The 23,739-nt window shown below is 39.3% G+C and overlaps 1 protein-coding gene across 2 annotated transcripts in view; it reads right to left on the bottom strand.

Moving 5' to 3' along the window:
• MANBA (mannosidase beta) overlaps positions 1 to 23,739 on the bottom strand; it is a 119,006-nt gene that overhangs the window by 43,508 nt on the left and 51,759 nt on the right. For both annotated transcript variants that reach the window (XM_047798575.1, XM_047798574.1), the window contains exons 8-11: positions 8,732 to 8,883; positions 6,343 to 6,460; positions 4,032 to 4,118; positions 523 to 690 (exon numbers count right to left, since the gene is read on the bottom strand). In XM_047798575.1, coding sequence (XP_047654531.1) covers positions 523 to 690; positions 4,032 to 4,118; positions 6,343 to 6,460; positions 8,732 to 8,883 — 525 coding nt within the window. The remainder of the gene's footprint in view (positions 1 to 522; positions 691 to 4,031; positions 4,119 to 6,342; positions 6,461 to 8,731; positions 8,884 to 23,739) is intronic.

The following is a 23,739-nucleotide window of genomic DNA, read 5'->3' as shown; positions in this document are numbered from 1 at the left end:
TGGATAAAACACTATCAAACAGCATAGCATGCTACAGAGAAATGGTTCCTGCAAGGAAGAGTCAATTTTTTTTTTGCCTTTTTTAGGGCCGCTCCTGGGGCATATGGAGGTTCCTAGGCTAGGTGTCTAATCAGAGCTGTAGCCACCAGCCTATGCCAGAGCCACAGCAACACCAGATCCCAGCCTTGTCTGTCACCTTCACCACAGCTCACGGCAACGCCAGATCCTTAACCCGCTGAGCAAGGCCAGGGATCAAACCCGTAACCTCATGGTTCCTAGTCAGATTCGTTAACCATTGAGCCATGACAGGAACTCCTAAAGTATTTTTCAATTAAGGTATGTACATTGTTTTTTTAAGACACAATGCTATTGTGCACTTAATAGATTACAGTATAGTGTAAACATAATTTTTATATGCACTGGGAAACCAAAAATTCATGTGACTCGCTTTTTCGTGATAGTCGCTTTATTGTGGTATCTGGAATCAAACACACAGTATCTCCAAAGTATATCTGAACTTACTGCTAAGACGATCTTTCGGATGTTTTTCACATACAGTGTCACGTAATCATTAATGTAGGTAGGCAGGTCGCTGGGCTGTACATTATACCAATTCATCATGAGTGCTGCTTCATTTTCATTATTTCCACTCCACGTGATGATGGAGGGATGTGATTTCAGTCTCCTAATCTAAAATTGAAGAAAACATAAAATAATTTTCAAATACGCAACATAAAAAAGCTCAGAGCTATAATTATTCATAGAATTATAGCCACCGCATTTTTGCACATGTGTTTTTATGTGCCAGAAAACTCATTAGAAAATTAGTAATGCCACATGTGGGAATACATTTTGAGAAATCTCTGAGATTCTTTTTATCTAGATTTTATAAACATGGAGAAAATAGGGCTCCTTTTCTCTACTGTATAAAACTGAGGCAAATATCATCCTTTTTATTAAAAGAGACAAACAAATCAACCTCAGCATTATCTGACTGGCCACAAAAAGATTCTAAGAAATACAAAAAGGCAGGAGACATTATATTACAGGAATTAGTTTCTCAACAGCAAGTTGGAGTTTTTTGTGAATAAACAAGGCAGAACAAACACAACTGCTGACAAAGAAACTGAAGTTCCCATACAGTCTCCACCAAGATCAGAAAGCCGTCAGGACAGTTAGAGAGGGTTTTACAAAGCAAGTGAGTTCCAGAGACACTATGGAAGTTAAAGACAAATACATGGAATAGTCTAAAGGAAACAAGATTAGGGTATCATGAGGCTGTTTCCTGAAATAACCATCAATGTCACTCACAGCTTAAGAAATCAACCAAGGTTAAGTACAGAAGAAGAAATTAATGACTGCGGAAGTCCTGCTTGCCTTAAGTGCTCAGGTCTAAGTGAACTGGGCTCACTGCCTGCCAGCTCTACGAAAAGGTGATAGGATCCAGTTCTTCTGACACATTGGAAGATGTATCCCAGCCAAAGAGGGCAATGAAATCTCTTTGAGAACAACAGAGTGAGTCAAGAGGAAGTCTTTTGGTACAGGTTTCAGCAATATGACCTCACTGGTATTTACAGCTTCTCTTAAACTGTGATGGATGATGATGTGATGTGATGGACCCCAGCTGACGTTCTCACTGTGGGCTCCATCCCAGATGCTAAGAAACTCACACATGAAAGAGAGCTGCATGAAGGGTATATTAAAGGGATACATCTCTTTTAAAAAATCGAAGGCTTCTGTTTTTCTCAATCAGCCTTATCAACAGTATTGCCTTATTTGCCTCTGATTGTGCCCAGGTTAAGTGAGGGCTGTTTCCAGCTATGACAGGCAAGTTTATGGTACTGATGAAAACACAAATATAAATACTGAAGAGACAAAAAGTTTCAGTGATTCTGCCACACCCACTCTTCAAACTGACCTAGAAGGTTATGGTAACCCTTACTTTAAAATTTTAACAAACTGCATTAAAAATTTTCCCCTCTAATAATACATAGAAGAATCGAAGGCACATAGATATCATATTTTCGTCTGTGAAAAAAATTAAAACTGAAATGTTTGCAACCTACATAACTATAATTAATATTTTAAGTTATGCATTTGTCCATCCATCTATACATCTCATGAGTAATACAGCCAGGTCATGGGGCTATACAGAGGTGAACACACGCTGGCCTCAGGGAGATTACAATCTTGCTAGAGTGACAAAACGTTGACCAAGTGTGATGTTTGTCACAAAGGGAAAACAACCTAATCCCGACTTGCAGACATTGGTTTTTCCCAGTCATGCCAAGGTAAAATGAGCCAGAAAAAAAAAGAGTGAGTTTGTCCACAGGGGAGTGAGAGTACAGAGGAGATGGTGCTGGATGAGGCTGCAGAGGCAGGCGGACTCAGCCTGGTGCATGGAGAGGATCTTCAACTTTGAGCAGGGGATGATTCAGTGTTCATTTCTAAACTTAAAAGCATAGATAGAGTTCCCATCGTGGATCATCAGAAACATATCTGAATAGCATCCATGAGAATGCAGGTTCAATCCCTGGCCTCGCTCAGTGGGTTAAGGATTCGGCGTTGCCGTGAGCAGTGGTGTAGGTCACAGACGCAGCTCGGATCTGGCGTTGCTGTGGCTGTGGCATAGGGCAGCAGTTACAGCTCCGATTCAAGCCCTAGCCAGGGAAGCACCATGTGCCATGGGTGTGGCCCTCAAAAGACCAAAAGAAAAAACAAACAAAAAACCCACACAGATACAGGAAACAAATTATGACATAGTGAATTATTATAAAGCAAATCACACTTGCTAACACCATCCAGCCTAAGAAAGAAAACTTAACCAACCACCCTGGAAGCTCTCAGGTGCCCCTTACTAATCATAGTCCCTCCTTCCTTCCAAAAGTAAGCGCTTTAATAACCTTTTTTTCATATCTTTTGGTTTTTCACAGAACTATACACTCAAAGAAACTCTAATTATGAACTCATGGATTTTAACACACTTGATGGACTTCAATCCACTGACATTCTTACACTTTTTGAATCTCAAAGTATCCCACTTTTGGGCAAAATCTCATCATGTCTTTGATAGCTTCTTGATTATTTATATGTCAGATGGTTTAAGGATCGTGTGGTACATTTCCTGTCCCAGACCTAGAATCAGCCGCTTTTCTCTCAGAGGCCCTTCTCTTAACAGGAAAGATTATTTCAATATAAGGATGCTCAATACAACTAGGTTGTTCAGAGGCCTTTTCAGTGGATAGAGCCAGGGTATAATCATTCCTTTGCATTTATAGATCTATGAACATAGAAGTGTTTATATGTGGAATGTAAATGAAATCAAGGAATCAAGAATCATTTAAAATTTTTGACCTGAGAAATTCAAAGACTAGCTGCCATTTATTGAGGTGGGGAAAACTACAAGAAAAGCAAGGCTTGGGAAGGTAATTTAAGTTTGGTTTGGACATGTTACATCTGAGATGCCTATTAAACCTCCAAGTGGGAGTTCCCATCATGGCTCAGTGGTTAACCAACCTGACTAGTATCCATGAGGATGTGGGTTCGATCCCTGGCCTTGCTCAGTGGATTAAGGATCCCACGTTGCTGTAAGCTGTGGTGTAGGTCACAGATGAGACTCGGGTCCCGAGTTACTGTGGCTGTGGTATAGGCCAGCAGCTATAGCTCCCATTTGACCCTTAGCCTGGGAGCCTCCCCACGCTGCGGGTGTGGTCCGAAAAAAAGAAAAAGACAAAAGACAAAAAAAATAATAATAATAACCCTCCAAGTGGAGGTACCAAGTAGGCAGCTGAATAACAGGAACCAGGAATTTAGGAGAGAAGTCAGGGCCAGGAATACACCTGAAAGTCATCAGCCAATAGGTGGCGTTAAGGTCCTGAGACTGAGTAGATTCACCTCAGGAGTCAATTACCTGACTGATATCTTCACGTGATTTAGTAAAGAGAACAACAGAAAGAAACAAGGAGAGGTTTAACGAAAAGGCAAAACTAAAATGTAAGCCCTTCCCTCTTCTTGGAATGGTAATCACGTACCTGGTAAGTAACTTCTGCTCTCACTGAATTCAGGAAGTCCCGATCAGTTGGGTAAAGGGCACAAGCAAACATAAAATCCTGCCATACCTATCACATAAAAAAAATGAAATAAAAAAGCAATATGGCACTTGCAGATTTTATTGCACAGAAAGAAATTCTTCATTCTGAACGTGGGGGATTGTCTTCCATGCAAATGAAACATGAACTGGCCTGATGAGAACAGTCATTAGAGGACCACAAGGCATGAGGCACTGGGAAAGGCACTCTGACCCCAGACTCTCCAGAACTGCACAAAACCATAGGGAAACCTGAAGAGAGAAAATGTTAGGCAGGCAGAAAAGAAAAAGAAGAAAGGGGAATTCAAAGGTTACAGGGAATACTAAAATCACTAAGAAGCTTCCCCCAAGCCCCTCCTCACTCCTAATTCACTCTAATTTTCACCAGGAATTTGGTATCGAGAGACAGCTGTTTAAGAAACATACTTTGGGGAGTTCCCATTGTGGCTCTGCGGGTTAAGGACCGAATGTTGTCTCTGTGAAGATATGGGTTCAATCCCTGGCATGGCTCAGTGGGTTAAGAATCCAGCATTGCCACAAGCCGTGCATAGGGCATAGGTCATGTGGCTTGGATCTGCTGTTGCCATGGCTGTGGTGTAAGCCAGGCAGCTGCAGCTCTGATTCAACTTCTGGCCCAGGAACTTCCATATTCCACAGGTGTGGCCGTAAAAAAAAAAAAAAAAAAAAAAAAAGGAGAAGAAGAAAACAAAACATACTTTGTTTATAAAGGAATTAACTTTTCATGGCCCAAAGGATGATACATGGACATTTTAGAAACGAAACCACTTTTAAGTCCTTTCATAAGGAAGCCATTGTGATAAAGTGGTTTAGAGCCTAAATCCGTTGGCCTGAGTCAGAACGGTTCCGCCATATACCCACTGTGTGGGTTTGGGCAAGTTAGTTAACCCCACCATGTGTCAGTTTCCCTACCTGTAAAATAGAATAGAGAACAATAGTAACTATCTCATAGGATGGCATGAAGGAGTTCTCGTTGTGGCACAGTGGAAACGAATCCAACTAGTATCCATGAGGATGTGGGTTCGTCAAGCCCTGGCCTCTCTCAGTGGGTTGGGGATCCGGCGCTGTGATGAGCTATGGTGTAGGTGGAAGACGAGGGTCAGATTCCGCATTGCTGTGGCTGTGGGGCATGTGGGCAGCTGCATCTCGGATTTGACTCCTAGCCTGGGGACCTCCATAAGCCGAAGGTACTGCCCTAAAAAGCTAAAATAAAACAAAATAGATGGACATGAAGGAAGATGAAATAAAATAACAGATCCAGAGCACTCAGACCAATGCCTGGAATATTAAAGAATATTGTCACATTATCATGACATCAGCATTATCAATATTACTAAAATTACTACTCTTTTACAAAGTGCTTTATATTTTAGAACTGTAATAGTGGAACGAAAAGAATATGTTTTTAAATTTAATTTCATCATTTTTCTTCTCTAGGTCGTCTTAGTTCTCCTTAAAGTTAAATTTTTTAATTTTTTGGGTGGGTAAAGTAGAAAATAATAGCTTATTGCTTTGCCAGGCAAAGGTGGCCACAGTGGGCTAACACCCTCAAAAAACCGTGTCCTCTCACTTTCTTTTTTATGCTTACCCTCTATCACAAAGAAAATTACAAAGAAAGTATAGATATATACTTAGATATAACTACTACGTAGAATGCCAATCATTTAAAAGTAATTCAACAGTTACGACATTTGCTGTGGACTATGGCTCTAGGTTTTTGCAAGATGCCATTTCTCCCTTTATTTTTGAAAAATGCAACATCATTCTTGGCTCTGAGAAAAGCAGGAATGGGCTATGATATCATTTATATGACACGAATCCAACATACAACACAAATGAATTTATTTACAAAACAGAAAAAGACTCACAAACACAGAAAACAAACTTATGGTTACCCGAGGGGAAAGGGGGTGGGGAAGGGATAGATGAAGAGTTTGGGATTCGCGGATACACACTACTGTATATAAAATAGATAAACACCAAGATTCGATGGTATAGCACAGGGAACTAATTCGACATCCTGTAAGACACCGTAATGGAAAAGAATGTGTATATTTGTACACAGATCTGAATCATTTTGTTCTACACCAGAAACTAGCGCAACATTGTAAATTAACGACACTTCAAGGGAAAAAAAGGAAAGGAATGGGCGGTATCTCCCACTCAGAACACTGGAGGTCAAACTGAGGCTACAGTAACATATCAATAAGTACAATGGTGAATGGTCAGCTACTCACCATTATTCCTAGTTCATCACAGAGTTCATAGAATTCATCCTGCTCATAAATTCCTCCTCCCCAAACCCGGAGAGTATTCATGTTAGCATCCACAACAGACCGCAAAAGGAGCCGTAACCTACAGGAGACATTTTTTAAACAAATGCTAACTGAAACTCTGGGGATGTTTTAAAACGATTTTTTTTTTTTTTGGTCTTTTTTTTGCCATTTCTTGGGCCGCTCCCGTGGCATATGGAGGTTCCCAGGCTAGGGGTCTGATCGGAGCTGTAGCCACCGGCCTGCGCCAGAGCCACAGCAACGCGGGATCCGAGCCGCGTCTGCAACCTACACCACAGCTCACGGCAACGCCGGATCCTTAACCCACTGAGCAAGGGCAGGGACCGAACCCGCAACCTCATGGTTCCTAGTCGGATTCGTTAACCACTGCGCCACGACGGGAACTCCCAGTTTTTTGTTTTTTGTTTTTTAAATATTGTGGTTGATAAACACATTTCAAATCTCTGTTAGAACACGTTTTTAAGTTATCATGGTTCAGATACAATGCCAAATGAAGAAAGGGAGACAAAATTATATACGCATTAACTTTAACCCCATATAAGAAACAAACCTAGAAAACTTATGGGTGATAATTTTTCTCCGTCTTCTAAATTTTCAGGCATGCTATGATCCTATTATTAAAACTAAAATTTTGTCTTCAAGTTATTTCTGTAGCAAAATAATGTAAACCTTGGAACGTATGTGCTTATTTTATATAACCATTTAAAACTATAAGACAAAAATCAAAGTTTGACTATTAGTAAGCTCATCACATTTTTTGCAAGTCCTCCAGTCCAGTGTTCCATTATCTAGTAAATTTCCTTTCTGCTTTTTCCAATTCCTATTCACATCACCCTCAGGTAAATTTCAAATTTACAGCCACCTTGAGAGTATGTGGGCGCCCCCACCTCCAGAATGGTGCCCAGAAAGGAAGGAAAAAGCCCAATAACAGGATGACCAGGGACCCAGAGCCAGCAAAGGCTCCTCTGAGCAGGTTACCAATTTGCCCAGCTGTGCTGTACAGCTGCTGCCGAACCAGCCAGGAGTGGAGCAGAGCATTTGAAAAGAGTAAGAGACAGTAAATTATCTGTGCTCTGCCTGGAGAATAACTTCACTTTCATAGGCAATTCGAAACATCATTCAGATTTTTTTTTTGTCTCTTTGTCTTTTTAGGGCTGCACTCAAGGCATATGGAGGTTCCCAGGCTAGGGGTTCAATCAGAGCTGTAGCCACCAGCCTACACCACAGCCACAGCAACACCAGATCCTTAACCCACTGAGCTCGGCCAGGGATCAAACCTTCGTCCTCATGGATGCTAGTTGGGTTCGTTAACCACTGAGTCACAATGGGAACTCCCATACACATTTTGAAGTATAAAGATATTACCACAACTTTTGGCAAAATTAGAGTTTAAGTACCAACCACTTCTACATTCTACACATAATATCTATCAATGCCTATTTGTACATTTAAATGAGTTAAATGGGTTTATTTTCACTTCACAGAGCTTATCTTCACTATTAAAAAGGTAGTAGTTTATATATCCAATCAGGAAATATTTTCTTGTAAAGTTCTATTCTCAAAGCTTTGGAAAAATATTTTGAATTTTGAAATTTCTTTCATTCTTCTTATTAAGGTAAAAGTAAAAGAACACGCAAATATTTTAGCATGAAGAGGTAAACAGGTGTTCCCATTTTTTTTTTGTCTTTTCTAGGGTAACACCCACTGCATAGACAGGTTCCCAGGCTAGGGGTCTAATCGGAGCTGCAGCTGCCAGCCTATACCACAGCCACAGCAATGCCAGATCCGAGCCTCGTCTTTGACCTACACCACAGCTCATGGCAATGCCGAATCCTCAACCCACTGAGCAAGGCCAGGGATCGAACCCACAACCTCATGGTTCCTAGTCAGATTCATTAGCCACTGTGCCGTGACGGGAACTCCATGTGTTCCCATTTTTTAAAGCATGCAGAAAAAATACAATAAATAAACTTAAGGTATTCTTCCAAAAAAAAAAAATTAAGACAAATTTCATCTTTTTTTTTTCAGGGGCTAATCAGCCAAAATGTACATTAATCATTTTTTTATTTTCTCCATAGAAAATATAAAATAGTTTTATAAATATTGGATGGTTTCAGCAGTCTCGAATAGTATAGCTACAAGACTACCTGTAGCTTCATGAGAATGAAATAAATGACTTTAAAATCCTTTCCAGTCTACAATATCCATCACCCTGGAGTTATTTAATTACCTCTTGGTTCCTCCTACTGGAAATAAAGTAAAAATGAGTAGCTCTTAGACTCTGTGGAAATGTTAATAAGAAGAGGAACAGGAAAAAAAGATCATAACTCACAAGACAGGGGTTACTTGATCCTGGAATGAATCTGCAGGGATCCAATTTGAGCCTTTCAGAAATATGGGCAATCCATTAATTTTAAAGTAGAAACTCAGACCAGGAGACTTTTCTATGGGCTCTTCAATAAGTTCCACTGTCCTAAAATAAACCTGTTATTAACAGAATAATGAATATCAAATGTAAAACATAAGCATATGCCAAAAACAAACAGTACTGTTTACTATAGACAAAAAAATAAGCAAGAGATTTTTTTAAAAAGCAAACTTTTGAGCAATTTACATGAACATAATTTAGTGTTAGTTTCCTATCTGCTCTAAAAGCACTTAATGTGGAAGTATACATTTTAGAAAATACATATATAAATTACTGCCAGATTCTGTTACTTATCTTTGAAAAGAAAAACACAGAAACCATTAATGAATGAAATATATTGTGGTCTTCTCCATGTAGTAGACATTTGAAATTCTGTCGAAAGGACTGTATTTGAGATAACATTTCAGAATTTAAAAACTGACACTATTTCCCAAAAATGGGGGGGAAATGGCGCCAGTTAAACTGATTGCCTTTGATTGAAAAACACATTCTTGGAGTTCCCGGCGTGGCTCAGTGGTTAACGAATCCGACTAGGAACCATGAGGTTGCGGGTTCAATCCCTGGCCTTGCTCGGTGGGTTAAGGATCTGGCGTTGCCATGAGCTGTGGTGTAGGTCGCAGATGTGGCTTGGATCTGGCATTGGTGTGGCTCTGGCATGGGTCAGCAGCTACAGCTCCGATTAGACCCCTAGCCTGGGAACCTCCATATGCCGAGAGCGGCCCTAGAAAAGGCAAAAAGACAAAAAAAAAGAAAAAGAAAAACACATTCTGATTTCAGAGTTACTAAAATGTGTATCTTGGAATCAAAGCAATACAGCACAAGGCATTTCATAATTTAACAACTTTGCAATCCTAATAGCACATTATTATAAAATCACTTTGTTTAATGGGCAATTTAATCCTAACTAATTGTCATATCAAACTCAGTGTTTGAGAGAACTCTGGTCTGGAGCCTGGAGATATAGGTGGTGTTCCCAGGGGAAGAAGGCAGAGAAGCACACACTCCAGGGTTATCTTTGCTACATGAATGGAAGCTGAGACCTTTGTCCCTGTGACAGCCCAGCCAGGTTCTCCACAGTTAAGCATGAGCAGCAAGAGCCTAGACAGAAAAGGTTGACATTCTTATCCAAATCTTCAATCTTTCCAGCCTTAAACTGGATCAAGGAATGAGGACATAGCTCTATACCAATATAACCTCATCTTGAAACCAAGACTATGTATTTCTTCTCTAATTAAAATTAATTATTCAACTTATTTCAGGAAATAAAAGTACCCACCATTCTTCCACTTTCTTACCTTTGCTCTAATTAATACGACCTGACAAAAGATAGGGTTAACTTTATGAGGACACAGAACAAGATCTGAATGAGGAGAATTACCACACCTGTTTTAGGATGCAGAATGTAAAGGAAAAAAATGGACGGATTCTTTTCAGAGGACTTTTAAAACACCTTGATGGTGGATTCAGACATCTAGAACAGCAGTTAAATGCGGCCAGGGGACCATATGGGATTCCTGGGAACATTTCAAGAGAGTCACTGAGTTGAAAATTATTTTCACAATAAAGCTAAAACATGATTTGCCTTTTTTATTCTCTTTTTTTTTTGCGGGGGGGGGGGGGGGGGGTTGCCATTTCTAGGGCCGCTCTTGGCATATGGAGGTTCCTAGGCTAGGGGTCTAATCGGAGCTGTAGTCACCGGCCTACACCACAGCCACAGCAATGCGGGATTCGAGCTGCGTCTGCGACCTACACCACAGTTCATGGCAACACCAAATCCTTAACCCACTGAGCAAGGCCAGGGATCAAACCTGCCACCTCATAGTTACTAGTCGGGTTGGTTAACCACTGAGCCACGACGGGAACTCCTTCATTCTCTGAGTGTACAGTGGAATTTCCCAGAAGCTACATGATATGTGATGACATCATCATTCTGACAACTCATGGAATGTGTGCTTGTGTATTCTGGTGTGTTCTGCTTCTATAGTGGAGATTGAGGGCATGAAGAGGTGTGTTTTCAGAGATTAACTCAATTTGTTCTCAGTACTACTGTGCCCTTACTAGCTGCCTCTGGTTAGTCCTGCTGTAATCTCTGTAACCTCATTACTGTTCAATAAGTTCTTATTTTGAATCCCAAAGTTTTCCTTGCAACCTACATAGAAACAAAAAAGGATGAGGCTTGTTAACTTCTTTCATGTAATATATACATTTTTTTTTTTTCATTTTTGGCCGCTCCTTGGCATATGGAGCTGCCAGGCCAGGGATCAGATTTGAGGTACAGTTGCAACCCAAGCTGCAGCTGCAGCAATGCTGGATCCTTAACCCCCTGTGCCTGGCCAGGGATCAAACCTGCATCCCAGCACTCCCAAGATGCCACTGATCCCATCACGCCACAGCAGGAGCTCCATCATGTAACATTTTTGAGTTTTCAAATAAAAAGAAGTTTAATTTTAATTGAGACTCCTTTTACAGTTTAACAATAATTTATCTCATCCTAAAAGAAAATTTACTTATAATATAGTTTTCCTAATTTTTAGTTTAAATCGGCTATCTTAGGTGTTCCCACTGTGGTGCAGCAGAAATGAATCCAACTAGGAACCATGAGGTTTCAGGTTCAATCCCTGGCCTAGCTCAGTGGGTTAAGGATCCAGCATTGCTGTGAGCTGTGGTGTAGATCACAGATGTGACTCGGATTCCAAGTTGCTGTGGCTGTGGTGTAGGCCGGCAGCTATAGCTCCGATTCGACCCCGAGCCTGGGAACCTCGATATGCCACAGGTGTAGCTCTGAAAAGACGAAAGATAAATAAATAAATAAATAAATAAATAAATAAATAAATAAATAAATAAAATAAGCTATCTTAAAATGGGATTAAAATACTTAGATTTTGAACCTACAACCTCACTGTCTATATCTAAAAATGCTGAAAAAAATAGAATTGCCACATCAAAGAGTCTTCTGACTCAAGGACGGGAGGAATCAAAAAAAAACTGAGTGCAATTATAAATAAGAAATGAGCTTATGATGAAAGCTGTATTTCCCTCATCTGAGAGGGTTATAATTTCTCTTACTGTGTCTTACACAATGGAACATGTTTTAAATATTCTTTATGGTGCCAGTTACACTGCAATGTCATTTTGAGACGAATCATTCTAAGTATAACGAAAAAGGAATTGAATATTTTAAACTTAGATGCAATAAGGTCTTTAAAAGGCCAACATTATTTACTATGTTGTAATACATGCTTTATGTTACATTATAGGGTTTTTCAAACCACAAATGAAAAAGCCCCTAGAGTATATCAGAGGACTGGCTGAAGAAGCACACATTAGCTGAGAGGGTTTTACAGTTGACCTTGCCAAATGCCTACTGCACGAAAAGTCAAAAAAAGAAATCACAGCACTTTTCCCTCTGCAATAACACAGTAACTCATCTAATTAAAGATTTAGCTGTGATGAAGTCAATGAGGCTGAACTGATATTTCATTCTGAAGAATCCTACTTTTGCCTTACAAATGGGTAAGTCTCCAGGATGATGCAGCTGCTGTTTTGATTGTTTTTGTCTGTTAATCAGCACAATAAATAATCAACGACGACCGCTTTTATGTGAATCTTTGGTAACAAAATACAAGAGATGCTAAAATATTCAAAGTATTGAATAACTTTTTTGCATCTCAAGATTACCCTGCCACAACTGCGTTAACATTTGTGCTGACAAAAGCACAAATTAAATGTGTTAACATTTAATGTGTTAAAATGTGGTAACATTTGTGCTGTACCAAAGCAGTGGTGGGTAACACTGCTGGTGCCTTAGTAGAAATCAAGGCAGTGCCTCCAAACTGTGCCAGTGTCTCTTCGCCTTCACTCTCTAGTTGGGGGGAAAGCCAGTTTCACTTGAGAATGTCCTTGACAGAGCAATAAAAAGTTATTCTATTAAATCCCAACCTTTAGTACACATCATTGTAGTAGTTTGTGTGAAAAAATGATGAAATGGGAACTATGAATAAAGCACCATCCACAATGGATGTCTTGAGGAAAGGCATCTGGGCCATAGTTTGAGTGGTAAACTGAATTAGCCGTCTGGTTCATACAACTTTATTTTAACTTGAAAGAACTGCCAGACAAACAATGATTATTCAGACTTGGCGGCTTGGTCGACATTTTCCTGGAAATTGAATGAAGTGAGCCTAGTCACTTCAAGGAAAATAAATAACAGCATTGTGGCCAATGATAAAACTCAAGCAAGCTTACAGGTAAAATTTAGGATTTAGGAAAAACATGTACACACCACCAGGAGCTTGAGGACTTCCCAATCCTTAAAAATGTTTCAGAAGTCATCAACAGTGATATGAACCACTGTGAGTGTGATTTTATATAATGAAATAATTTAACATGTGGAAACATTTAAAAATCTCCAGACACCAACATTTTTCAAATAACCAATGCATGATATTACTATAACATACATGGACAAAAAATCATTACAAATGCAAGATATACCAATCAATTTTAACGTCATAGTTTAAAAAATGGTTTCAGATTTCACATTGCAGCTAACCTCAAAGAAACTACCACTCCTCAAGTTCTGGTGCAGTACCAGAAAATATCCGCAATAACCTGAAAAGGCTGTCAGAATAGTTCTCTATTTTCCAGGGTTCTGGTTGTGGCTCAGTGGGTTAAGAACCCGACATAGTGTCCCTGAGGGTTCGGGTCCAATCCCTGACCTCACTCAGCGGGTTAAGGATCCAGCATTGCCACAAGCTGTGGTGGGGGTTGCAGATGCAGCTCGGATTCCACGTTGCTGTGGCTGTGGTGTAGGCCGGCAGATGCAGCTCCTATTAGACCCCTAGCCTGGGAACTTCCATATGCCGCAGGTGTGGCCCTAAAAAGAAAAAAAAAAGAAAAATACGTCTTTCTTTTCCAACTGTGTATCTGTGTGAAGTCATAATCTCTTCATACCTTTCAACAAAAACAATACATTGCAAATTGATTGAAAGCAAAAAAAGTGAGAATCCAGCTGTCTACTATTAAGAAACACTAGAGATTTGCAAACATGTAAAACAATGTCATTCTCACTTAATTTTTTATTTCATAAATGCACTCATTTTTCATAAAATAATTCATATATTCATCTGTCATTGGTGTGTTATTGTGACTTGAGTAAATATTTAATCCTCAGTTTTAACATTTACCCATAAAGAAAAAGCACTGTGGGGTCCTCAGTAATTTTCACAACTGTCAAGTTGTAAGTTCACAACTGAACCCAAAAAATTTTGAGTCACTAATCTAGAAAATAGAATACACTTATTTCTTTAGATCTATTATTCCTACAAATAGTATTAACAATAAAACACATCTTCTAATATAATTTTTCTTTTCTGTGCAAATTTTTTCATAGAAAAAACAACTATCCCTATGGCTCAACTCCTACAATGACTTTTTTTTTTTGCTTTTTAGGGCCACAGGTGCAGCATATGGAGGTTCCCAGGCTAGGGGTCCGATCAGAGCTACACCTGCCGGCCTACGCCACAGCCACAGCAATGCCAGATCCTTAACCCACTGAGCGAGGCCAGGGATCGAACCTGCATCCTTGTGGATCCTAGTTGGGTTTGTTACTGCTGAGCCACGATGGGAAATCCTACAATGATAGTTTTATGACCCCAATGAAAGTAAACCCTATATCACCTGACAGTGCCTCTGAGGTGAAGTGGTGATTTCCAGGCCCCCTTCCCTCTCTGCACATCCTTTGACTGCCAGGTCTATGATTAGTGCCTTGTCTTCCGGCAATCTCGACAGATAACATAAAAGCCTTCTTTTTACAGCAGGTATTTTACCTCAGAGAAAAGAATGGGCTCTGAGAAAGGCTTTTTTGACAGAGACCCAAGGAACACATTTACATCCAGAGTGACTATACTGTCTCGGCACAAGATCAAAAATATTTTAAACAGCTCAGCAAAGTAAATTACCATCTAAAAGCAGAAAAAGGTGTAATTAGCTAAAAACCTAAATGTGTAAGTCAAGCAGTATGAATTTAAAAATGCTTAATTTCCAAACTTTTTAAACTAATGTTGAAGACGCTAGTTGCAACTCACAGGTGTTTTAATTAGCTTCATGATTTCATTTTTAAAACAGAAAGATCAACTTAACAAGTACAGGATAGCTGAATGCATTTTTTAGAGAAGAGTTAGGAATATCTTAACTAAAGGGCTTAAGAGGTTTGTGACTGATAAGTAAATACCACACTTGTCAAATTTCTTTCTCTGGCAGACCAAATGGAGGATGAGGTGACGAAGCACTGATTCATATACTGAGCATTATTTCTCAGCTGTTTGTAATCAAATACTTTAAAAACTATCATAGTATCACTAGATTTTTCACAAGAATCGTTTTCTCCTTTTCAAAAAAAAGAAAAACTTATTTGTAAACATTGCCAAATGTTACCAGCGATATTTTTCAAAGAATTGTCATGCACTTCCAAAACGCACCTTAAATAATTTCACGTCCGCTGTCATGCATTTTTAGAGACAAGCAAACCCCCCATGTTTCTGTCTGCTCTGAAAGTGCTCGAACATGCAGAAATATGGAGAAAACAAGTGCTGGATCCCCACAAAGAGCTCTCCTCAAATAGAGCTGCACAGGAAGATACAGGAGAGGCTCTCCTTGTTGTGACCTACAAGTGTGCAGACAGCTGCACAACCAGAAGTTAACAGACTAAAGTTTACATCAGCATACTGACCTCATATCTTTGTAGCCAGGTGTACATTTCATGCACTTGACACTAGAGAGGAACACTTTTTTTTTTTTTTTTTTTTTGCTTTTTAGGGCTGCATCCACAGCCTATGGAAGTTCCCAGGCTAGGGGTTGAATCAGAGCTGTAGCCGCAGGCCTATGCCACAGCCACAGCAATACAGGGTCTGAGCCGCATCTTTGACCTATCCCACAGCTCTTGGCAACGCAAGATCTTTAACCCACTGAGCAAGGCCAGGGATCGAACCCATGCCCTCATGGACGCTAGTGGGGTACACTACCGCTAAGCCACTATGGGAACTCCAGGATCACTTTTTAACCTACCTGTCTTCTATATTCTTGAGACATGTTTCTACAATATTTTCTTAGCCTCTTTGCTTCTATGATGAAAACTCCATCTTGTCCTGCTTTACTTTACCCCATATTCCTGCCTGAAAAACAGTTGCAGTGCTGGTAAATGACTTAAGCTTAAGAACAAAGACCTAAAGGCATAAGTTATTCATAGGGTCAGCTGAATGAGGACATAATGTGTTGGTCTAAGCACGCGGGACCTGTGTAGATTGGCATGCCATTTGCACAAGCATGATATGTCATCTAAAAAATAAGAGGAAGATGAGCCTCATGGCCCCAAGGGGTTTATGAGGGATCGTTAGCAGGATGCATTAGCAAGGAGAACTGAGGAGCAAACCTAGGTACTTGGGGTTGCTGCAGATAGGCATGCCCTCTGCAGAAGCACAATGGTGATTCTCTAGAATGCTATGCATACATAGCTGAGCTTCCTCAATGCTAACGATTGTTAAATGCCTAAAGGTCAGGAAAAAAAGCTTAATAGCAACCAGCTGTGTGACTTTTAAAATAACTTAAAAAAACCTATATCCTGCACCTACAACTCCCTCCTCACTTGAAGTCATCCTCAAGAGCACAATCAAAGCAGTGTGGTTTCTTGAGGCTGTGCTCTTGGTCCCTGAGACCTTGAGTCCCCCGGTTCCCACCTTTACTTAAGATAAATGTCTCTGTGTCTTGTTTTATGTTAACTTTCTTCCTTAAGTTTCACAGCACCCGTTCTTCAGCCCCAACCTGCTGAGCTGGTTTCGGCACTATATGACAAAATTATTTTCAGTAATCATAATGAATAAAGATAATGGCCAGAAAAATGCAGACACTGAAAGTTCTCTTTCATTCAACTCCATATGAATAATCATGAAGTGATATGAGAGTAAGAAAAATGAGAATACATGAATTCATGTATTGGATTATATTAGTTTTCTAAAAAAGGAACTAATGTACCTACATATTGGTTTGTTACAGTGACAGATAATCATATTTGCTTCTTTGAGCCTTAACTTCTAAGAATGTCAAGAACTTTGCTGAAAGTGATCTTCATCTATATATGTTCTATAAAGAATACAGCCAGATTTGTCCATCTATCCTTGCGTAGTTGATGCAAAAACATCTTTTATTAATTTCAATTTAGAAATGTTCTTTCAAACAAAGCCAAAGACATACAAATATCTTGGGAAAGTAGTAGACATAAAAGATAAATTTGTCAGAGATTCATTAAAAAATCCCACTTCACACTAAATTAAAAAAAAATCCAATTGTACCCATGGCTTTGTTTCCTTGAAATCCATTCAAACTGTTCAAAAATGCTCCTGGGTTCAAAAAATATCCAGTTCTTGGAGTTTCCATCGTGGCTCAGCGGAAACGAATCTGACTACCATTTACGAGGACGCAGGTTCGATCCCTGGCCTCACTCAGTGGGTTAAGGATCCGGCGTTGCTGTGAGCTGTGTGTAGGTTGCAGATGAGGCTCAGATCTGGCATTGCTGTGGCTGTGGTGTAGGCCAGCAGGTGTAGCTCTGATTCAACCCCTAGCCTGGGAATTTCCATATGCTACCATATGCTTCCATATGCTACAGCCCTAAAAAGACAAACAAACAAACAAATTCCAGTTCTCAAGTATTTTCAAGTATTTCTTCTCAAGTATTTCTTAAGTATTTCTTCTGCCAAATCAGAGAAAACGGCTGTATGATAGTGAACACAGACATTTGATCCATTACATTAGAACAAGTGCCCAGTTCTTGGTAAAAATGACTGGCACATTCAACACGGCTGTTTTGATTTCTTCAGGCAATGTAAGATCAACATCTTCTGTAGTTTCTCCTGGCACTCTTCTTTAAATTTTCATTCTTTTTCTCCTATGTAAATGTCCATCTTCTTACATGTTGTTTTTGCAAAATAAATAGCCTTCACCAAAATTTCTGTGCACTTATCCTCAAAGAAGTGTTTCAAAGCTTGGTATTTCACTGTACATGGTCCAAAGTACATATGTTTATACCTGATCAACTGCATCCAAAATTCTATACCGGGGGCAGGGGGATGTAATTCAGAAGAGAAAAGCTACAGAGAACAAAAGCTAAGCTGGTTCACATGTGTCTACATTTTCTTTGGCTCACACAGGACTTCAAAGTTGAGATTAACTTTTCAAACTTTGCTTTATTGGGCCCTAACTTCATAATGAGCATTCCTGGCCTAGGAAAGTTTTTCTGCAGCTTTTTCCAATGATAAGGTGAGATTAAAAAGAATGAATAAAATTTTTCCAAATTTCCAGGAAACATCGCTCATGAAGAAATGTTCCCAAAGGAGCAAATTCCACAAGGTTCAAAGAACGACTTCCAAGAGGCAGAAATAGAATTTGGGATTAATCTCTTTGATGTCCATATGAACTCCACTGTGAATATTGGCCACATATGCAGCACTGTGATAGAGCCGACCACAACAGAGGTTTATGAAGCAATGGTCCAGTTCTTTCAAGGTATCTTGAGTCCAAAAGCAGTCTTTCCAGAAAGAGAAGAAGGACTTCTTTATTTCAACTCTAGTACCTTCTCTATGCACATATCTGATTAACGCACATATTTGATCTGTGCAGGAAGCATCTGGCATGCTATCAAAAAGAATTCCACAGTATTCTGGTTTTTTAAATATCTGCCACTACTAAAGCATATCACTGATGTCATGTTTTACTTTGATTCTTTAGCTTCAAAACACTTATCACATGAAAAAAAGAATAAATTTCCATTCTGAAGATATTACAATTAGTAAAATATTTCATATTTGAATTCAACTATGCACTTATCAAATAAAATACTACCTATCCATCACAGTTCACACTTTTAGTTTCTTTTTTTTAAAATAAAGACTTTATATATATATATATATATATATACATATAAATTTTTTTTTGTCTTTTTAGGGCTGTACCCATGGCATATGGATGTTCCCAGGCTAGGGGTCCAATGGGAGCTGTAGCTGCCAGCCTACACCACAGCCATAGCAACTCAGGATCTGAGCGGCATCTGTGACCTACACCACAACTCACAGCAACACCAGATCCTTAACCCACTGAGCAAGGCCAGAGATCGAACCCGCCACCTCATGGTTCCTACTCAGATTCGTTTCCACTGCACCACAATGGGAACTCCAAGACTCTACTTTTAGAGCCACTTAAAGGTCACAGCAAAACTGAGGGTAAATACAAAGGTTCCCCCGACTCCCACACATAAATCTCTTCCCCACTGTCAACATCCCCCACCACAGCAGTACATTTGTTACAGTCGATGAACCTATACTGACACCCTAATCACCCAAAGTTCACCATAGGGTTCATTCATGGTGTTGTACATTCTATGAGTTTGGACAAATGCATGACACATTGTCATCATTATGATACGATACAGAGTAGTTTCACTGCCCGAAAATCTTCTGTGCTCTGCCTATTCATCCCTCCCTCATCCCCCAAGCCCTGGCAACCACTGATCTTTTCACTGTCTCCCCAGTATTGTCTTTTCCAGAATAACACACACTTGGAATTATTTCCAGATTGGCCCCTTTCACTTGGTAATATGCATTTAAGATTCCTCCATGTCTGTCCATGACTTGATAGCTTATTTCTTTTCAGTGCTGAATAATATTCCACTGTCTGGAATTATTACTTCATCTACTGAAGGATACCTTGGTTGCTTCCAAGTTTGGGCAGTTAGGTAGAAAGTTGATCTAAACATTCACATATAAGTTGTTTTTTGTTTTTTTTTTTTTCCCCACTGTACAGCAAGGGGGTCAGGTTATCCTTACATGTATACATTACAATTACATTTTTCCCCCAGCCTTTCTTCTGTTGCAACATGAGTATCTAGACAAAGTTCTCAATGCTATTCAGCAGGATCTCCTTGTAAATCTATTCTAAGTTGTGTCTGATAAGCCCAAGCTCCTGATCCCTCCCACTCCCTCCCCCTCCCATCAGGCAGCCACAAGTCTCTTCTCCAAGTCCATGATTTTCTTTTCTGAGGAGATGTTCATTTGTGCTGGATATTAGATTCCAGTTATAAGTGATATCATATGGTATTTGTCTTTGTCTTTCTGGCTCATTTCACTCAGGATGAGATTCTCTAGCTCCATCCATGTTGCTGCAAATGGCATTATGTCCTTCTTTTTTATGGCTGAGTAGTATTCCATTGTGTATATATACCACATCTTCCGAATCCAATCCTCTGTCGATGGACATTTAGGTTGTTTCCATGTCCTGGCTATTGTGAATAGTGCTGCAATGAACATGCGGGTGCACGTGTCTCTTTTAAGGAGAGTTTTGTCCGGATAGATGCCCAAGAGTGGGATTGCAGGGTCATATGGAAGTTCTATATATAGATTTCTAAGGTATCTCCAAACTGTTCTCCATAGTGGCTGTACCAGTTTACATTCCCACCAACAGTGCAGGAGGATTCTCTTTTCTCCACAGCCCCTCCAGCACTTGTTCTTTGTGGATTTATTAATGATGGCCATTCTGACTGGTGTGAGGTGATATCTCATGGTAGTTTTGATTTGCATTTCTCTTATAACCAGCGATGTTGAGCATTTTTTCATGTGTTTGTTGGCCATCTGTCTATCTTCTTTGGAGAAATGTCTATTCAGGTCTTTTGCCCATTTTTCCATTGATTGATTGGCTTTTTTGCTGCTGGGTTGTATAAGTTGTTTATATATTCTAGAGATTAAGCCCTTGTCCATTGCATCATTTGAAACTGTTTTCTCCCATTCTGTAAGTTGTCTTTTTGTTTTCTTTTGGGTTTCCTTTGCTGTGCAAAAGCTTTTCAGTTTGATGAGGTCCCATGGGTTTATTTTTGCTCTAATTTCTATTGCTTTGGGAGACTGACCTGAGAAAATATTCACGATGTTGATGTCAGAGAGTGTTTTGCCTATGTTCTCTTCTAGGAGTTTGATGGTGTCCTGTCGTGTATTGAAGTCTTTCAGCCATTTGGAGTTTATTTTTGTGCATGGTGTGAGGGTGTGTTCTCGTTTCATTGCTTTGCATGCAGCTGTCCAGGTTTCCCAGCAATGCTTGCTGAATAGACTTTCTTTTTCCCATTTGATGTTCTTGCCTCCCTTGTCAAAGATGAATTGACCCTAGGTGTCAGGGTTTATTTCCGGATTCTCTATTCTGTTCCATTGGTCTGTCTGTCTGTTTTGATACCAGTACCACACTGTTTTGATGACTGTGTCTTTGTAGTATTTCTTGAAGTCTGGGAGAGTCATGCCTCCTGCTTGGTTTTTGTTTCTCAGGATTGCTTTGGCGATTCTGGGTCTTTGTGGTTCCATATAAATGTTTGGATTGTTTGTTGTAGTTCTGTGAAAACTGTCCTGGGTAATTTGATAGGGATTGCATTGAATCTGTAGATTGCTTTGGGTAGTATGGCCATTTTTACAATATTGATTTTTCCAATCCAGGACCATGGAATATCTTTCCATTTCTTTACATCTTCTTTGATTTCTTTGATTAAAGTTTTATAGTTCTCGGCATATAGGTCCTTTACCTCCTTGGTCAGGTGTATTCTGAGGTATTTGATTTTGTGAGGTGCAATTTTAAAAGGTATCGTATTTTTGTATTCCTTTTCTAATATTTCATTGCTGGTATACAGAAGTGCGACTGACTTCTGAATGTTAATCTTATATCCTGCTCCTTTGCTGAATTTATGAATCAGTTCAAGGAGTTTTGGGGTTGAGTCCTTAGGGTTTTCTCTGTATAGTATCATGTCATCTGCATACAGTGACAGTTTGATCTCTTCTCTTCCTATATGGATGCCTTTTATTTCTTTGGTTTGTCTAATTGCTGTGGCTAGGACTTCCAAAACTATGTTGAAGAGCAGTGGTGAGAGTGGGCATCCCTGTCTTGTTCCAGATTTGAGTGAGAAGGCTTTCAGGTTTTCCCCATTGAGGATTATATTTGCTGTGGGTTTCTCATAAATGGCTTTGATTATATTCAGGAATGTTCCCTCTATACCCACTTTGGCGAGGGTCTTGATCATGAATGGATGTTGGACTTTTTCAAATGCTTTTTCTGCATCTATTGAGATGATCATATGATTTTTGACTTTTTTTTGTTAATGTGGTGTATGATGCTGATTGATTTGTGTATGTCGAACCATCCTTGTGAACCTGGGATGAACCCAGTCTGGTCATGGTGTATAATTTTTTTGGTATGTTGTTGGATTCGGTTGGCTAAGATTTTGTTGAGAATTTTTGCATCTATATTCATCAATGATATTGGGCGATAGTTTTCTTTTTTGGTGGTATCTCTGTCTGGTTTTGGAATGAGGGTGATGGTGGCATCATAGAATGTCTTAGGGAGTATTCCTTCTTCTTCAACCTTTTGAAAGAGTTTAAGGAGGATGGGCACCAATTCCTCTTTATATGTTTGATAGAATTCACCTGTGAAGCCATCTGGTCCTGGACTTTTATTTGTACTGAGTGATTTTAGGACCTCTTCCATTTCATTTCTAGTGATCGGTCTGTTCAGTTGGTCTGTTTCTACTTGATTCAGTTTTGGCAGGCTGTAAGATTCTATAAAACTGTCCATTTCTTCCAGATTGTCAAACTTGCTGCCATATAGTTGTTCATAGTATTCTCTTATGGTTTTTTGTATTTCTGCTGTATCCATTGTGATTTCTCCTTTTTCATTTATAATTTTGTTTATTTGGGTTCTTTCTCTCCTCTTTTTAGTGAGTCTGGCCAGGGGTTTGTCCATTTTGTTTACCTTTTCAAAGAACCAGCTCTTGGTTTTATTAATTTTCTCTATTGTTTTTTGAGTCTCTGTTTTATTGACTTCTTCTTTGATCTTTATAATTTCCTTCCTTCTGCTGACTTTAGGACTTTTTTGTTCTTCTTTTTCTAATTCATTTAGGTGGAGGGTTAAGTTGTCCATTTGGGATCTTTCTTCTTTTTTGAAAGGCCTGTATTGCTATAAATTTCCCTCTGAGCACTGCTTTTGCAGCATCCCATAGATTTTGAGCGGTTGTGTCTTCATTATCATTTGTTTCAAGGTAGTTTTTAATTTCCTTCTTGATTTCCTCATTGACCCATTGGTTTTTTAGTAGCATGTTGTTTTGTCTCCATGCAGTAGGTTTTTTGTCATTTCTTTTCCCATGGTTGATTTCTAATTTCATGGCATTGTGGTGAGAGAAGATACTTGAGATAATTTCTATGCTCCTAAATTTATGGACTGAATGCCCCAATCATAAGACACAGAGTGGCTGAGTGGATAAAAAGGCAAAAACCTTCAATATGCTGCCTACAAGAAACTCACCTTAGGACAAAAGATACATATAGATTGAAAGTGAAAGGGTGGGGAAAAATATTTCACGCCAATAGACACGATAGAAAAGCAGGAGTCGCAACGCTCACATCAGACAAAATAGACTTTAAAACAAAAGACATAAAGAAAGACAAAGAAGGACACTGTTTTTTAAGTATGCTAACCCCTTCCCATAATTGTGTGTTTTAGCCTGATGGTCCTTTAAGTTCAAACACTTCATTACTATATTAAAATTAAGAAGAGAAACATACAAACAAACAAACAAAAAGGGTTATTTACTTCCTAACATCCCTTGCCCACATTTTATGGTTTTGATGACTCTTTTTTATTTTTTTCTTTTTAATTTTATTTTGTTTGAGGCCTGTTCATGATTAAATCTATATGCTGGCTTATTTGAGTGACTGCTCTCTGATTGCGGTTTCCTCAGTCCTAGTTCTTCCTCTTCTTCTTTTTTTTTTTTCTTTTCTTTTCTTTTTTCTTCCCTTTCCTTTCTTTCTTTTTGGTTTAGAGAAGCCCTTTCAATATTTCCTTTA

The sequence above is a fragment of the Phacochoerus africanus genome, chromosome 10, assembly GCF_016906955.1.
Source record: "Phacochoerus africanus isolate WHEZ1 chromosome 10, ROS_Pafr_v1, whole genome shotgun sequence".
Classification (NCBI taxonomy): domain Eukaryota; kingdom Metazoa; phylum Chordata; class Mammalia; order Artiodactyla; family Suidae; genus Phacochoerus; species Phacochoerus africanus.
Note: the sequence above shows the minus strand (reverse complement) of the source record. Positions and strands in the feature narration are given on the sequence as shown.